Source organism: Poecilia reticulata, linkage group LG13, assembly GCF_000633615.1.
Source record: "Poecilia reticulata strain Guanapo linkage group LG13, Guppy_female_1.0+MT, whole genome shotgun sequence".
Lineage (NCBI taxonomy): Eukaryota > Metazoa > Chordata > Actinopteri > Cyprinodontiformes > Poeciliidae > Poecilia > Poecilia reticulata.
The window spans coordinates 12,932,301-12,951,244 of NC_024343.1; the positions used below are offsets into that span (position 1 = coordinate 12,932,301).

The 18,944-nt window shown below is 37.4% G+C and overlaps 1 protein-coding gene across 1 annotated transcript in view; it reads left to right on the forward strand.

Annotated features, from left to right (window-relative positions):
• dync2h1 (dynein cytoplasmic 2 heavy chain 1) overlaps positions 1-18,944 on the forward strand; it is a 106,179-nt gene that overhangs the window by 49,081 nt on the left and 38,154 nt on the right. Inside the window, exons 72-81 of the mRNA XM_008425872.2 lie at positions 1,431-1,594; positions 1,846-1,965; positions 3,178-3,312; positions 6,236-6,379; positions 9,831-9,920; positions 13,445-13,510; positions 13,619-13,669; positions 13,742-13,795; positions 14,033-14,164; positions 14,940-15,032. Of these exons, the coding sequence (XP_008424094.1) occupies positions 1,431-1,594; positions 1,846-1,965; positions 3,178-3,312; positions 6,236-6,379; positions 9,831-9,920; positions 13,445-13,510; positions 13,619-13,669; positions 13,742-13,795; positions 14,033-14,164; positions 14,940-15,032 (1,049 nt within the window). The remainder of the gene's footprint in view (positions 1-1,430; positions 1,595-1,845; positions 1,966-3,177; positions 3,313-6,235; positions 6,380-9,830; positions 9,921-13,444; positions 13,511-13,618; positions 13,670-13,741; positions 13,796-14,032; positions 14,165-14,939; positions 15,033-18,944) is intronic.

Here is an 18,944-nt window from a genome sequence, read left to right on the forward strand (position 1 = left end):
AAAGTGAATACACACATTTTTGACAATCAAAATGTTAAATTCCCAGTGCCAAATTTATCAAAGGAGGGGCATTTTGAAGAAATTAAAAATATTGTTTTGAAGTAGCCTATCACAGAATTCAATAGGTGAATGTCATCATAGAGTGTGAATAAATAGCACATATTAAAGAAGAAATGAAGTGTGTCACATTGATGCCGCTATCTCTTAAAGTAATTACTTCGGTTTATTATAAAAACTTGCTCTTTGCCTGTCTGTCAATTTCCATTATTTGCACAATCCAAGAATAAGGGGCAGCACCCCCCATAAGTGGCTGGTTTTCTTAACTCCTGAAATGAATGTCTTTATGGTCTAGAGATTTTAATAAAAGAGACCTCTGAATATACATAGTGATAAAGATATACGTATATCTTCATATTTATTCCTTATTTTGATCGAATGTATTATTTGATCCATTTAATTTATCAAAAGAGTCTAGAAACTAATATATCAAAAAAAAAAACACACACACAAACTATTTTGTTTTCTATTTGATTGTTTTGGATTCTGTGTTATAAGGAAATTATATTTAATAAGGGTAACACTTTATTTGACGGAGTGTGCATAAGACTGACATGACACTGTAACAAACATGGCATAACACCTGTCATCAACATGAAGGAGTCTTTATGAATCTTTGACTGTTGTCATGAAGTGTAATTCGGTAAATAATGACACTTTTAATGCAAAGTTGCTCTAGAAGTTGCATTAAAAGTCCATTAAAAATGCCAACTTTGTATGATTTTGTAAATTATGATAAATTAATGCAAAGTTGGCATTTTTAATGGACTTTCAATGCAATTTTTAGAGCAACTTTGCATTAAAAGTGTCATTATTTACCAAATGACACTTCATGACAACTGTCATAAACATTCATAAAGACTTCTTTATGTTCATGACTGGTGCTATGTCACGTTTATGACAGTGTCATGTCAGTCTTATGCACACCCCTTCAAATAAAGTGTTACCTTTATAAGTTCTTGGTTTACTTGTGAGTAATTGCATACCGATCACATAAATACAACTCAGACTGGAAGCCTAACCTGTGAAAATGAGCATGACTCATAAGGCTCTGAATCATCCAGAGAAAGGAGGTTGTCAATTTGAAGCTAAATTAGAACGAGTGGAGACAGAAGAACTATGTGAAAGGGCAAGTTATCCACTCAGATTTGATGCTTAACAAGGTGGAAAAAAAGAGTGAGGACATAGGCCTGGAAATGCTGCACTGCAGAAACCAGAAGACAAAAAGCAGAGGACAAAATATGAGAGTAGACAGGTTTTTAGATGGCCATTATAAGCACACTTGCATGTCTGAGTAGAACAGTATGTCATAAAGTGACTCGCACCTTAATGTCGACATTCACGCGCACACACACGCGCGCACATACCTGCAGGTCCCAGGTACGTGGTTCAGATTGGGGACAAAGTTATTGATTACAACGAGGACTTCCGTCTCTTCCTGGCAACACGGAATCCCAGTCCCATCATCCCCCCCGATGCCGCTTCAGTGGTCACAGAGGTCAACTTCACCACGACCAGGGCAGGCCTGCGAGGACAGGTACCCGAGCTGACACAAACACTCAAGCAAAAGCTTATCAGCTACATATTTTAACAACCCTGTTGGGAAATAAAGCAGAGGTACTGAATGTGCTGCCTGTGTATGATTTTTTCCCCCCCAAGACTTTATGAGTTTAATATCCAATGAGCAAAATCTATATAATTTTTAAGTGGAATATTAGAATTGCTTTGTCTGAGTCGTAATTGCGTTGTATCTCATCTTAAGGCTGTGCGTTTGTGTGAATGTTTTAGCTGCTAGCCTTGACCATCCAGCATGAGAAGCCAGAACTGGAGACTGAGAAAACGCGACTTCTGCAACAAGAAGAGGACAAGAAGATACAGCTGGCGCAACTGGAAGAATCTTTGCTTGAGGTAGACATTACACAACATTAACAAGCCGTACATGTTTGACAATTTAAAATCTTTGTTTATGTGCATATGCAATTATTAACCTGTGTACCAAAAAGAAATATGTGTGGACAGATGGACAGGTTTTGTATTCTTTTGTATTCTTTTGTTTCTGGAGTCACAGCTTTTGTTTCTGGAATAATTACTGTCCACTGCACTGCAGATGTTGAAGTTGCTAAGTTCCACTGCTGGTGTGATGAAAGTGAACTAGACTTTGTAAGGCTTTGTGTACAGGCGAATCAGGAGCAGTGAGTACTGCTGCAATCACTATACCTGTCCAATGTATCAGATGAAGGTAGAAACAACCAGTCCTCATTATTGATCCTATGTTTCTGTGTTGCAGGAAGAGGGCTTTTTTCTACTGCACCACCCATCCTCCTTAATCAGTGGGTGCCTCGGGGGGGTTAATGGCTGTGGTTTTCCTTTTGTTCATTTTACTTCTCTGTGTTACTTGGAAATGTACAGATTCAACACTGTGCAATAATTTCACAACAACATAGTAGGTGGAAGCATACAAAATGGCATTATGTGCCGTGTAGATTCTATCATGATGTTTCTACCTCGGCACATAATCAGAAAGTTATCATTTGCAGTCTAATACCGTAATATTGTCTTCTTGTAACCACAACAGCTCATGGCTGATGTACTTTCACATTCGAAGTTGCACACCATTCTGATGGGTATTCAGGCTTAGAAATACAGCGTAACAATCCTTTTTCGTGTGGTCAGAGGGACATTTGGAAACTCTCATACACAGAGAGAATTAATGCCAATAGCCAGATGTCGGTGCTTCAGTGGTATTAGACATGTAATTATTCTTGAATCGTAGGAGCATATTCGACTTGACATTTCCATGCTCTGCTAGTTTCTCATCTATTTTACTTGAATTTATTTGAATACATTTTATCACTTCGTTTCAGAGAGTTGGTTCCTCAGAGCTGAGTGGGAGAGTTTTAGAACTCAGTGAGCACTTATTTTAGGAGTTTGAAATTCCTTACACAAGGCTGCTGAACCCCTAGCATCACTCCTTCTTGCAACTTTTATCAGATTACAGACTTGAGATAAAATCACCGAAACCCAACAACATACTCGCTCTTTCTCCCGTCCCTCTCTTTTTCCCATCTCTCCCACTCATCTGTTACAACCTGTCCATCTGTCTGTTTTTCTTTGCATCAGACTTTGGCTACAGCTCAAGGTAATATTCTTGAGAACAGGGAGCTGATTGACAGCTTAAACCAAACCAAGGCAAGCAGTGCCCTCATCCAGGAGTCACTGGTGGAATCACACAGGCTGCAGGTGTCTTTGGACCAGGTACTGTAAGCCATTTGTGTTCTAAAATCACCAGAAAAAGAAATCCAGTCTACTCCTTTACATCAGTGGTCCCCAACCTTTTTCTTATCGCGGACCGGTAATGACTTCGAAATTTTGCTGCGGCCTGGGGGTCAGGGGGGTTATATGTAGGTGTTCTCGCTAAAGCCTGAATATGCCCGATTTGGGTTGTCTTGGCCCTTTTATCACAGCCTGTGGGGTTTTCCCTGACTAGGAACGAGAATACAACCTGTTGAATGTGACAGGTAGCCAATCAGAAAGCGCGGTGTTATGGAAATTTCATTATCAAGGAATGAGAATCTGTTTCAATAATAAGAGAAAGATTAATCTTTGTCTTTAAGTTTCTTTATTCAAAGGCAAAAGCGTTCGAAGACCCTTCTCACTGAGCGCAGTCAGTAGAAGAGCCCTGAGCAACACACATCACATYGTTATATAGTCACAGCAAGACAAAGACCCTCCCAAAGTCTGATGTGGTGACGTAAAAACAGAGAGGAATCCCAAACAGCTGACATATCACGCAACTGAGAGTTCGATGGATATCAGAGATGATATGTGGAAATGTTTATTATTATATGTAAAGGTCATTATTATATATTATTATGTTTATTCAGTTAAAAATGTTAACTATGAAAAAACACATTCACCTCCAAATCAGTGCAGCAAATAAAGCGGCTGCTCTCGTCGTCTTTTATCCACTGCCTTTTCTTTTTATGTCTTTTATTCAAATGAGTCTACAAACTATCACTATTGCTTCTGCATAGTCATCCGTGTTTGGTTATTCTAAATTCCCGCTATGTTGGGGGTTTTACTGRATTATCCTCTGGAATCGGGATGTTCGTGACTGGAATCGGTTCGTGTTGCTCCTGCCTTGGAGACACGAACCGATCGAACCTGTTGGACTTTTATCAGCTCTGTGGTCACAGAGGTTTGGAGAATCGGCCGACAATTCTTAAATCTTGCCGTCTAAACCAGACTTAAGACTCACAAGCTCTACTCATCTCCTCCCGACCGCAGCCCAAACGCTCTGACTTTGGTCGCTATGGTAAGGTTTACATATCCCTTCAAAATAAGATAGAGATGCGCCACAAAAACGAACATTTTACTTTCGTGAAAATTTTAACTCATGATAATGACTAACGGGAGCCCTGAGCTTGTTTCTCTGCAACCAGACGGTCCCATCTGGGAGTGATGAAAGACAATAACACCTGAGGTGTGTTGATTGAGCACAGCCTGCTTGGTCTCTACGTGGCAAAGCAGTTTGAAGCTTCATTGCCTCATTAGCAGCCGGTCGCCGCATGTTACGCAGAGCGGGCTTGTAATGTGGGACTCACCTACCGGTCCGGGATAAATCCATTCTCCTGTCTCTTTTCTGGGCCTTTTCCCCTTTGCAAAGAAACTTCCCACAGGCATCTGATCTTTTTCTTACTTTTTCTTACTCATTTTGCTGCTTGTGGGCTCAATGTTGACGGGCAAGTAACCGAGAGAATCCGGTTAAAGGATTTTCAAAATAAAAGATCCTCCAGACTCAAATAATACATAAAAAATAATACATAAAAAATATTTAATTATTTCTTGCGCGGCCCGGTACCAATTGATTCCAGACCGGGGGTTGGGGACCACTGCTTTACATGTTGGTAATGCTGATACTTGGTTTTTAACTGGTTAACTTGTTTTTTTTATTTTTTATAAACACACATATGCAGTGTCTTTTTATCTTGACAGAAACTTTGCATTGACTTCTATTCATTTTTCATTCATTTCTATAGTCCAACTCTGTAGCGGTATTATTTGTTTGTAAACACAGCAGATGCACGCGCAACTTCACTGCACAAAGAGGCGGCTAGCCTTTACGCAGACTGGTTGCCATGGTTACCCGCATTTGTCTTGCTGTTTTAACATTGTTAGCTAGCATGTTGTCAGCATACTACAACTCTTTATCATCGCGTGATAAAATAAGTTATCAAATTGACATTAGTGAGCCATGAATGACCCATACACATTACATGCAGGTTAAAGATAAGCAAATTTGGTCAGCGGGTTTTACTGCCATTTGCACTGTGCTGTGACTGCTGGAAAAGACAAGTGTCTTGTTGTTGACTTGTAGTCAGAAATTGTTTCATTCTTGATGGTTGTGCAGGATGTTCCACTCCTTTTGCTTCTCTGACTCTGATCAAAAATGTAAGGCTATACAATTGTGCATCTGTTGAAGCCCTATTACAGCTCATTCTGAGCTCAAAATAGGCAGAATGGAGTGAGTTAAATCTTAGTATCTTAGAAGGATTTTGTGCAATAAGTGTAAAGAACATGTTTTGTCCATATAGACCACTGACCTATCATAACTTGTTTAAATGGTCTCATTTAAATATGTGGACCTAAGTTCTTTTTTTATAGATCTTCCTCCAAACTTTGGAAAAATTTATTGAAAGGGAAAATTAGACTGAAAATATTGCATAGCTTACAGCTAAATCTTGTCTAAATAACTACAGTACATGGAGTACTGCTGACCAAGGGAACACAGGTTTGGAAGCATATGTGCTGAAGCTGCATTACCAGATAATCCTTTAGGGAGCAGTGTTACACCAGAACTGATGTTAGTCTTTTCTCTCAGTTGTTTTTGTTGATGCATTATTCTCTCCTCTCATTTTCTTTTATGCATGTCCTGTTTTTTCTCACATTCCATATCCCATCACACCTCAAGCTTCCCTCTCTTTCCTCCCATCCTTTTTTTTTTTTAAAATCTCTTCTGGCTTTCTGCTTATCGTCTACGTATCAGTTCTTGTCTCTTGTCCATCAGCAACGTGTTGTGTTTTATGTAACTCGTTGCAATCTGTAATTTTTTTTTTTTTACTGTTTCTTGGTTTCATCTTTTTTCCTGTCTTTTTTGACATGTTTTTTCCTGCTCTAGGAGAGAGATGCCTACCTGCCCTTTGCAGAGAGTGCCAGCAAGATGTATTTTGTTATCACAGACCTGTCAAAGATCAACAACATGTACTGCTTCAGTCTTGCTTCCTTTTTGCGCCTCTTCCAAAGGGCTCTTCAGGCCAAGAAGGTAAAAGGATAACATTTGTACTGCTTTGATACTTCTCCCATTCTTACCTATATCAAAACACTCTTGCATCCTTTACCGCATATTGAAATACTACAGATTATAAAATTTGAAAAATTATAACAGTCAAAATGAACCCGAATAAAACAAGTTCTTATTACTGTTCAGGAATTTTTATCATTTTTAGACTCAAATGGCCTTAACAGAAACACAAAGACTCCTTGATGTGCTGATACAGCAATACCTGGATTACATCTTGTTAAGAACTAAAGCTGTTGTAGAGAAACCTCATTTGTTTCTTTTAGTTTAATGATTTTTGAAATATCACACTGGAATTAGCTCTAATTGGAGATGAACTGATACCAACCTCCAGTTGACTGCCTGGTTGCAGGCCTCTTTTGTAAGAACTGCAATAATAAAATAACACATTTAATTTAGAATCGCCTTTCAAGACTTTCAAGGTAGTCAAGAAAGTATGCAGAGCGAGTGATGATGTATATGGGCTGTGTAAGGTTTCTCTTAAGGATGACACCAAGGCCCTTGACCAGCCAGGAAGGGAGGACAGTGAAATTGTCAATGAAGAAAAAAAAAAAATCCAGATTTGTAGAGTGTGGTATTTTTTGCCGATAAGAAATATTTCAGTTTCACTTGCATTACTTTTGAGAAAACATAACACCTAAAAGACGAAAAAGAAATTCCTATGTGTTCTTTTACGTTAGTTTAGTTTAGTTTAGAAAGAAAAAAAAAAAGGAATCATATGCAACAGAGCGTTGGTTATTAACTTTTGTCAATTTTTTTTAACTCAGTGAATGTTCAATGTCTTTATTGACTGAAATCTATGAAAGGGAGAAAAATAAGTGGAGCCAATTGAGGAAAAATTGTCTGATTGTGATCTCTCTCCAATCAATATGGGCATCTCTGTTTGTAATCCATCTTTTCCAAAATATGACAAAAGTGCAAACTATTCTTCTGCTGGGTTAATATAACTGACAACATGATGGATGATGCTGTATTCAATTAACTCTACTAACACCAGACTGTCTTCACTGAGAAACCAGGTAAATTTAATTGAGGTGGTTAAATATGTTTTTTGGGGGGGTGGGGTGTTCCAGTTGAAAGTGGCTTTGTTATTTGTGTGATTAAAACAGATTTGGTCCAGCTTTGTGGGATAGTGTGAAATTTTTGAAAATTTAGTTATGCTAAGCTTGTTTTTCAGAGTGTTTGGGGAGCTTAGAAGAAACACCCAACAGCAGAAGTAGTGGCTGGCTTCTCTTAGTCAAGTGGTAACAAAAAACACTGTAGCTCCCTGATTAACATGTTATGTCTAGTAGAAGCCCTTACTAGTTGCCTGGCAACAGTTCAGACACAATACGTAGTCCAACAGCACCTCTTGTACTTTATTTCTCAATACCTTTCATCCAATGTCAAACTGTTGCTTTGAAAATCTGTGTACTTTTGGCTGGCAGAAGGTCATTGATTACTTTTATTTTAAAGGAAGTGATGAACTATTGCTGCTGTCTTTCAAGGATTTTTTTCTTACTTTGCAAAAAAGCGGACAACCTTGATGCTGATTTTGTATTCTGTACCTATCATAACTTTATTGCATGAACATGCAGCTATCCTTGAGTTAAAATGCAGCAGAACAAGTATTTTTATGTGGCTTGAAGCTTTTATGTGAGGCTAAACTTTGATGCTTACATGGCTTAACAGCAAAGAATATGTTACATAGAATTTCCATAAAGTACAACTGTAAGATAAAACCTGAGCAAAGAGTGAAAATAATCGAATGAATAGGAGACGTCGCAAAAAATCAAGAGATGGGGTTAAAACTAAGGTCAACCAGAGAGCAACACAGACTGTCACACTGCTGTTTTCGAACTGAGCTTGAAACACTGCGATAATGAGAGCCCACACACATGCAGGTATACAAAGAGTTGTGAGATAGAGAGCACTAATTTCTGACATCCTGTGTGGGTTGTCAGAGCCAGCGCTGCCATCCAAGAGTATCACCTGACGGCAGTAGCTTGCCACTGCTGTTGTGTGTGTGCGTGCAGGAAGGCCTGTGGACACTGTCAGCAACTGTGATCGTAATAGGTGCACTGATTTACAGAGTCTAATTCACTTTGTGTTGTTCACTTGCTTGGTGTAGTGAGTGAGCATTTTTAATTTGCCAACTGCTGCATGTGGTTCCTGAGATCTGGAAGAGGACTTTACCTTGTAATGGCTGATTTAACACACTGTTGTTTTCATACGCATACAACACATCCTACTTCACAAAGTAGGATGTAGCAGTGACATAGCATTGAGGAAAGAAAGGCTACATGGATTTTATGTTTTACAAAAAAAAAAAAAAGAAAGTTCTTGCATTTTGCATTTTGCCTCCTAACCCCTAAGTGAAATCCACTGAAAGCAGTTGCCTTCAGACGTCACCTAATGGGTGAGCAGTAAACTCTACTCTTACAAATCATTCATTAAATTATGGATGTGGCTGATTTGTGAAGGTATAAGAGGTTTATTAGTGAACAAACTTCATAGTAGAGACCAAGGAATACATTGTACACGTCAGGGAGAAAGTTGTGAAGGAGGTTATAGTAAGTTTACATTTACAACAGTATCCTAAGCTTTTAACAAAGCTCAGTTCAGTCCACAATCTACAGCTACATTTTATAAAAACAAGGATAGTTACTAAAACTGACAGGCAAGAAGACCATTGCTACTGGATCTCCACATGACATTATCCCTGCACACATCATAGAAGCAGCAAAGTACTCAATGGTAACTCTGGAGGAGCTGCAGAGATTCACAGCTTTGTTGACAGGATGTCCAACCCCTACATTCTATGACTGGTCTTTATGGAAGAGTGGAGTTGAGAAAACCACTTTTGAAAGAATGCTACAGGAATTTATGCCCTAAGATGACAAAAAATATATAGAAATGCTTAATTTGTTGGGGTTTTTTTACGTCACAGAAATGCAGTTTTTGAGCTGTCTAATATGACAAAATGTGAAACTGTTCAAGGGATTTGAATACTGGAGTCGCAACACATAAACAATGGAAGCTCCTTTCCTGTTGGTATATGTTTATGCTCTTTCTATGAAGTCATAATTTGTAGTCAAAACTTTATTTTATGTGAGATATGTTCTTTTATGTTTATGTATATTTAGACAGATTTTGTTTTGCCTGTTTGTCCATTAGAGGAATACATAATGAAATGATCCGGAAGTAGAGGGAGGCAAGCCAAGCTTTGGGGAAAATTCACATTTAAAAAGCAATACCATCATTAAAATGTTCTTAAGGCTGCTGCTCAAATTCAGTGTAAATAAAGCACTGAATTCAAAAGAACTGAAACAAACTTATCTGTCTCTTTTTTCAAATTCATTCTGATAATAAAATCCTCATTATATAATCAATGCCCATCAGACTTAACCATAAAATATTTCACTGTATATTTTAGGAGGACCTCAATACCGAAGACAGGATTTCTGCCCTGGAGAACAACTTGAAGATTATGGTGTATGAATATGTCTGCCGGTCACTTTTCAAGGTAAAATACATTCATGTGAGCAAATGGAATTTCTGAGGATCTATGAAAATATATGTAATCAGTTTTATTTGTTCAGGTGATGAATGGGTAGTGACAAAGTAATGCTTCCTGCTGGCTGCAATTTGTGAGCATAGTGTTCTTTGGCAAATTTATTTCAAATCAAGGATAAGCAGTTGATCCAAAATAAACACTCCACAAATAATATTTTCATATATCCACAAAATCCACTCCCTTTGTCTCTATTAGATAAAGAGCTATCTTTTCTTATTGAGTCCAGATTTATGCACTGTTTTATATTCTAAACAGAAATGTGGACTGATACAAAGTGCTTTGATTAGAAATATGACGTCTTACTCTACCTTGACAAACACCCTGATTTTTGTTTTTTTGTTTTAGCAGTTTAATTAGATGTACATTAATCTCTAACATTGTTCTTACGGATCCTGTAGGTCAAAGACGCCATCACATAACCTTAGATATTAACTCCCTTCTGCAGTGTAACCTTTGAAGCCAACACACTAACAATGTGTCACAGGGGTAACAACAGGGTTATTGATTAGGCAGTGGATGTTAATTCTAATGTTTGTGCTCTGTGAGTGTTGCTATGTTGATCTATCACCTGTGGGGTTCTGGGACTTTCAAGCACTGCAGGTGGAGGATAATAAATGTATATTTAGTTAACAACACACATCTATGATGAGCAGCAGCTCAGCTACTACCTGAGAGAAAACAACTGAATCTTTTCCTCTTCACTCAGGATCAGCATGTGTGCAGGTCACATGATGAAGAGTGGAAAAGAGATATAGCAGGTTCACATTAATAGATATAAGTAGTGTGGATAGCTTTCACTGTGGGAAACTAATGATAAAGCTTGAAAAACTAAACCAAACATCTACATGAATGTTACATGATCAATAGACTAGAAATTGTTACTGCGTACTGTTGAATTAAATTTTTTTGTATAAAAACAGATTAATTCAATTAAATTACTAATTTTAACATGGCAGTTTGGAAATATTTCCGGTGCAAAAATACTGTGCACCACCCATTATGCTTAATAAGATAAACCTGTTTTAAAACTAAAGTTGTACTTATGTTGTACACAATAACATCCTAAAAACTGCTACTAAATTTAGCAGGCAGTGTGTTCTATTATTAAAATCAAAATAGCTACAAATAAAGGTAACATTTTTTACAAACACAATGGTTGGATTGGGTATACCTGTAGTAGGAATGATCTTTGTTCTGTTTTGAATAAAACATTTGGGATATGATTACCGATCAGGGGAATCAACACCAAAAAACAAACATTTCCCACACAAAAAAGTAGCAAAAACACTAAAACAGAACATCCAGTCTGTTACATTATGCTGTCAGGCTTAATGTCTATATTGTCATTATTAATACGTTTTTGCCTGACTACCGCAGTGGTTGATTAGCTGATTTAAACAGCTGCTCTACTGATGACTTGGTGGGCGGGTTGACCTGTTTTAGTGCTAACGRAACCAAAACACACCGAACTGCGCAGCACATGCTAAGGTTATCAAAGTCAGTAGCAGGCTAACAACAGTTAGGCTAGTATAACTGACCCACTGCTCACTTGTTCAATCTTTTCTTTAAATGAAAACGTTTTCCTCATCTGTGAAATCTGAAGCCCTTATTACCATTATCTATGGTTGAATTAACTGCTAAACATTGCATCCGTTGTTCTGATTCTTTGCGTGATTATTTGCGTGATTGCAGTCTTTTCCTGACCACCAATATTCCTGACTCAATGGACAGCAAAGGCGCATGTGTGACTTACGATAAATTATGTAATGTCCAGTCCAGTAACATATACTGCTCAAAAAATAAAGGGAACACTTAAACAACACAATATAACTCCAAGTAAATCAAACTTCTGTGAAATCAAACTGTCCACTTAGGAAGCAACACTGATTGACCCGACGAGGGTCCCCGTTGCCAATCAGTGTTGCTTATTTAATTCATTGTTGCTAGCTGGGCTGGCAACAGGGGTGGCAAGGCTCTCGTTTGGGGTGGCAAACGAGTAGATCCGCCCCTGCATTGAGGTCAGATGGAAGCGACCTGGACGTCGCATTTGAATCGGATTCGTATCGGATATGGTCGCATTCGAAAAGAATTTGTGTTGTTCAGACAGTTATGAAAAGTTCAGATAAAGGTCGCGCTACGTCAAAAAAAAAAAAAAATTGGATTGAGTCACTTCAGGCTGCAGTGTGAATGCAGACCTACTAATTTCAGAAAGGGTATATTATTTGTCCAAAGATTACCAAGAAATTTCTGATTTCTGCTTCTTGCCAAGTCAGAGCTGAATTTATGATTCATAACATGCAACAAAGTCCTTGCGATATAAGGAAAGCCTAAGTCTATAGGTTGTTTCACAGCTAAACATAGAGCAGTAACTGTTGATATTAGAAAGCCACATCTGCACCTGTTGAACTATTTGTTGTGTGAAGGTCTGCGGCTTCATCCTTCTGTATTTGATTAAATGTACAGACTGGATACAAAGTTACACAGACCGGAATTGCGGAAGTAGAATTCCTATGTAGCGTTAGCACTCAAACATTTAAAGCAAAAGTTTCCTAATTTGTCTCCAAAGGCTATTTGTTTTTATCAGATTTACTAAGCTTACACTAACCATTAGCAAACTCTTCAATGGCAGCATTTATGTATGCAAATAGATATTAAGCTCCTATATGTACTTGGTTTACACATAAGGGAGATCTGACTAAAGCTAAGTGATTAGATCAACAAGGTCTCTTAACTCCGCCACTTTACAAAGCACAGCGTCGACACATTTTACTCTTGTATTGTAATTCTAATTCAGCTGTCCTTGCGAGCCACTTGTTAAGTGCATAAAAATTAGATTTACATAAATTTGCATGTCAACCACTGAGGCATTATGCCTGTATTTCACTGTGGGTGTAAATAGGGGCACAATTTCCATGTTTTGTTGTGTTGTTACACAGGAAAGAAAATTGATACTGTCACTCCAGTGACCAGCGTTCATTTATAAAGTCCTATCTTCACTCTCTTTACAACATGAACTCAAAATATAATTCTCAGATATTTAGGAAAACACATACTGGATTAACAGGGTTTGTGTTAACAGTTAAAATCTCTTGACAACTGTCTCTCTGTTTTTCTCTGTGTGGGAGCAGGATAAGCATCTAGATTAATGGTTGTATCTGTTATCTTTATTCTAATTCACTAGCAGATGTGAAAGACAGTGAGGTAGGTACACCAGAGGACTGTTAGTGTTTAAGGATGATTCAGCAGCCCATGCAGTACTTTCCGTCTTTGGAGAGCTTTTTCCTATCTCTTATGAGCTTTTATAAATTTGCCAGATTGTGCTCTGCACCAACAACATCCTCTTTTTCAGTCAACATACTGTTTGGTCTGTTTTCTATCCATTATTATCTATCCATTATTTTTGATATACTGAAGACAGTTACACTGAATGTATATAATTGACTTTATGTCTCATCTCCCTCTTGTTGTCTCAGGCGGACCAACTGATGTTTGCAATGCATTTTGTGAAAGGGATGTACTCTGAACTCTTCCAGGAGAATGTGAGTAAATTTTTGCTTTTTTTTAGGGTGTCTGAAGCCAGTGACAGTTTGATTGCATAAATTCTAGTTTTACCCAGATGCAACTTTTGACCGAGCTGTTTGTTGCAGGAATGGGAAGTTTTAATCGGATCCATTGTTGGAGAAATGTTTAAAAAAGAGGTAGGAATGCTTATGTGTTCATTTGCACTACAAAACAAATACTTATGTCTCTAGCATTTTTCTTTTCACCAGGAATTCCCTTCTTGGATTGATCAGGAGAGGCATGGAGCAGTGGCCATTTTGAAGGCATGTGCACTAAAATATCATTTAACAGGTTGCTTTATTTAAAAAGGTGATCAAACATTAAAACAGAACACTAGATATTTAATTCAACTCGAGACATTGGTAGTATAATATGGGATCAATTAACATTTGATGGTAAGTTTGTCAGTAAACAAATCTTTCCCCATCTGAAGATTAGATCTGCTTCTCTAATGTAATATCTTTCATCCTTGTCATTTTTAACCACCTCTTGCTTTGCAGGCTACTTTCCCAGCTCTGTACCAGACTCTGTGTTTGAGTGACTCAGACCTTTGGGTGTCCTTCTTGCAAAGCTCACAGTGTGAACAGGAAATCCCGTCTTCCATCACCAGAAAGATTAGTCTCTTCCAGCAGGTCAGTTTCCATTCAGCTTTTAGCTGTGAAGTAATGAAACTAAATCAGATTTTCCCAGCTGTTTGGTTAACGCTGGCTTTCTGTTTTGGCCAGCAAAATCCTTCTAATTTCTGTCACGAGAGCAAGCTGTCAATCTCTTTTTATTTCTGATAAACTAATAATTTTAACAAATATTTGTTAAGTAAATAAATTACAGAAAAAATAAGGAAGTGTCACATTTTCAAAATGATTTAAAAAATAATATTAACTATTTCTTCTGACTAGAATATCATCAAATATGTCAATTAAAAAACTCGTATAGATTCATTACACAATGAGTTATCCACTTGCAGGTGTTATTACTTAAGTTTGGTTCATCGTAGCTTAGAGCTAATGAAATTTAAAAATCTGTTTCTCGGACATTTCATGTCTAAGAAACATTTTATGACATTTGTTATACAGGACCCTTTTTTAACAATATGTTATGCTCCTGATCACTTAAAAGTTTCGAGAGGCACGTTTTGAGGTTTTATTTGATCTGAGTTATATTATCCTAATATGGATATTGATCACTATGTGTGGAGTAAAAAATAAAGAAGTGTATCTTGTTTAATTGAGTTGCTGAAAAAAATTCATCTTTATATTATATTTGGATACACTGAGATGCACCTGCATATGTTAAAATCCTAGAAATGGCATAAAGTGCATTTTTTTTACAATGACTGTACCAGTTGTAAGTTGAAGTCCAACTGTTTTATTGTTTTTTTTACTTGTACGTGTTCTACCATATATGTAGCTGCTGTTAATTCAGGCAGTGAGACCTGACCGTCTTCAGAGCGCCATGACAGCCTTTGCCTCTCAAGCTCTTGGTAAGAGTTTTACATTTTGTGTTTAACTTTTAAAGGTTTTGGGGGGGGCATACTTTATCAGACAAATGCTTTTGCGCCTCTTAATTATTTCACCTTAATGTTTATTGCAGATGTTGGATGGCATATAATTTGGCCAAATGACAGAGCAAGAAAAGAATAACCTTTTTTGAAAGAAATTTAGATAAATGTTTTCTGTGTTTTCAAAATTCACACATTAATAAAATTGGTTGTGATTTAAAAATGAGCTATACACAGAATGTAATAGGGACAATTCCCCTAGATTGGCAGAACACACCAAAAGTGTTCCAAATACAGGAGCATCACACTCCTAAGTTTACCTGATAAGGTCCACTCAGGAGATCTGGAAGGATAGTTAAGCTTCAAGAATACTGGATCAGCTGCCCTTTGTCACCAGTTCTGTTCATAACCTTAATAGATAGAATTTCTAGGCACAGCCAAGATGTGGAGGGGATTTGTTTTGGTGGCCTCGGGATTGGGTCTCTGTTTTTTGTAGATGATATGATCCTATTTGCTTAATCTGATCGTGACCTCCAGCTTTCACTGGAACAGTTTTAGCTCAGTGTGAATGGGATGAAGATCGGTGCCTCCAAATCTGAGACCATAGTTTTGAGTTTAAAAAGGATAGCGTGCCTTCTTTGGGTCCGAGAAGATGCCCTACCTCAACTGGAGTAATTGTAAGGATCTGAGGAGCCATTTGTAGTGACTTGGGCATCTGGTTAGGATGCCTACTGGATGGCTCCCTGGTGAAGTTTTCTGGCCATTTTGCAATGATAGGATGCCCAGAGGAAGTGGAGAACTATTTTTTCTCGACTGACCTTGGTATTCTCCTGGATGAGCTGGCCCAGGGCTTCTCTGATTAGGTTGTTGCCTCTGCAACCCCACCAAGGATTGGGTGAAAAATATTGGATGGATGGGTTTTATCTCTCTGTGCCTATCTCAGTTATTTATCATGACCATCCTCTGGTGGAAGACAAACCTGAGGATGTAGGTTCCTTTTTAACTAAAAGTGTAGCAGCAGGGCTTTACAACATGCGTCATCAGTGTCCTTAAAATATCCACCATTTCCACCCTAATGGGGCAGGGGAGGTAGGGGGAGAGAGTAATTATGTAGGCAAGATTTGAATAGGTGACTTGGAGAAAAAAATAAAGCTGCCACACAAATCAGCAAAGAGTAGTAATTCACCCAAAATGATGGCAGTATTAAGATATAATAGCTGCGAATAAAAGATATATAAGCTTGCATAATTTGGTAACGAGATAATTGGAGATGACGGTCTGCATTAAGCAACTTACTGATCAATATTATTACCTCCTTTATATACAATACAGCCTTTACATGAACCTTACAATTTGTCATTTTTTTGTATTTTACAGCTATACAGCAGTTAAAAATAAAATTAAAGAATACTTACATTTGCTAAATCTCAGAGAAACTTTTTTCCTACTGCTGCTTTGTGTCATTATGGTTCTGCATGGTTTGAAGAACATGCCCATATTCTTCACGGCACTGACATATTTTTTTTTTTTTTGCCTCACTCTGGAAGAGTCTTGCTGTAACTGTGTCTGTGGGGAGAATATTAACTGGAGACATGTGACCCTCACCTACATTGAATGTATTTTAGTCATTCACTTCCTTGCTCTCACATGGATCAAGGCTCACTGACCAGGATTTCAACTTGTTTCCACATGACTAAAACTAGAACTTATTAGATTTCTACTCCCTCTAACATTGTTGCCAATGAAGAAAATTGCACTAACATATTCATTTTTTTTCTCAGAGGTTACACCCTTCTACATCTGTTATTACTCACTTTCATCTGGCTTTTGTATAATAAAATTGCCATTGCATGAATATTTGCATCATAATTTTAGTCATCGGAAATAAACACTAATATTCTGAGGATACGCTGAGGAGTAAAATATATCCTTGTCCAGATGATTCGCAGAATATTCCAAAAGTGATGATGAAAAAGTCTTTTTATGAGTGTGACAAAAATTTTGTCTTCCAAAATTTTAAAATAATTTAGCAATAATTTGATCTGGTAATATGTAGATGTTAGAACTTCCAATTTTCAGATTTGAAGAATTTACAAAACATGTTCCCTTATGTTGGAAATCCAGCCTTTAGTAGCCAAAATCTGTCTTGGTATGTAGTGAGCTAACCCACTGTTTACTGGCACATTTAATTATTTTGATGCTATTAAATTTGTCATCTTGTAATGCAGAGAAGAACACGCCTACCTTCTTTATGCTAACAGGGAACCTAAGCATATCAGTTAACAAGTCTTATGTTTTTGTTTGTTTGTTTACTTTTTTATGTGAAAAAGTTTACTGGGTTTGACATTATTTCCAGATGCAGATTCTGACATTTGAGGTAATTAGTCCACAACCACAACAAGTTTCTGATCCAGCAAACATTAACGTGCTTGAACAGATAATATTTTTTACAGTTGGTGCTTATTAGTTAGTGCTTAATATATCTTTCCTAATTAACTATCAAACAATTGCAACACAACTTTTTTGAAGTACCATTGTAAAACCAGCAGTATTTGTCCCCTAGACTGAATGGATTTACATAACATTGAAGCAACAGACAGACATTAATGTGTTACCAGTGTTTTTAAATTATTCAAAATAAAATTAGACTGTTGCATTTAAAAAGTAAGTTTTTACCTTGAAATAAAACATTGATCTGCTTGTGTTTTTGACCAATGTGTTGTTTGTCGAGTAATATGTCTTGTGTGAATCTCAAACTCAAGAATAATGAGACGATTCCACTAACATGCCTTGGATGATGTTTGTGCTATGCCCAGTTAAATTTATCATCACATTTATTTGGCTTGAAAAGCTTGGACTCTCTGCTGCTCACTGTAATATGAACAATATGAATAACAATAACTCTCTTGCTTAAGATTGTTCCTAATAATTTGCCATCCACATTGCAATACTTTTTGCAATGTGGATGGCACACATTGCATTTATCCGTTTATAAATGTATACTTTAAATTTCATAAAGGTTTACAGATATGTAAGAGTTTGTGTGTATCTATCTATTTATAGATATTTATAGATAGTTATAGATATATATACATATATCTGCAGGTATATATACTGCTAAAAAAAATAAAGGGAACACTTAAGTGTTCACTTAAGTGTTTAAGTGTTCCCTTTATTTTTTTGAGCAGTGTATATATATATATATATATATACAACAGGGCAATGCATTTTAATGCTCAATCTTACACATCAGATACCGTTCACCTTGTTTTATAGTCGGGGAATGGTATCTGATGGCCAATATTTCGCCCATCAGATACCGTTCTGATGGGCGGTATCTATTGCATGGAGGTACAACCGTACCTCCATGCATTGCATGGCAGGCACCTATTGTTCTACACCCAATAGAATGTCTCTTTATTATAGATTATTTATTTTTCTTCCATCACGTTAATGCAGCTCGTACCGCTGTGTGCCCACCCACAAAACTGGTATCAAATCATGCGGCTTGATGCCGAGAAGGGAGCTATTATTTTTATTGGGGATCGGAGTTAAAACGGCGACGTAAAAAGCRAAAAACGAGCAAAATTTCCAACTGCCGAAACGCAGAGTGTAACTGACACCAACTGCCCCTTTTTTAGAGTGAGAAATGGAGTGGAATTTTGACCCAAAAATAATTTTGAAATCGCTCTCAAACGGTTTTTRGATCGGCCTTACGGTTCCTGAATGGGAAGGAGTTGTTCGGACTGCTTTTTTTAGTGAAACTGGCTCAAACAGATAGAACTATGTCTTCCCCTGTGTGTCTCTCTCACAGCTGGCACCCTGTGCCCTAATTACCATAGCAACAGAACACAGGCCACAGCTGCTGATTCAGACTACAAACACTATGGCAAACATTCAGTTAAAGCAGAGGG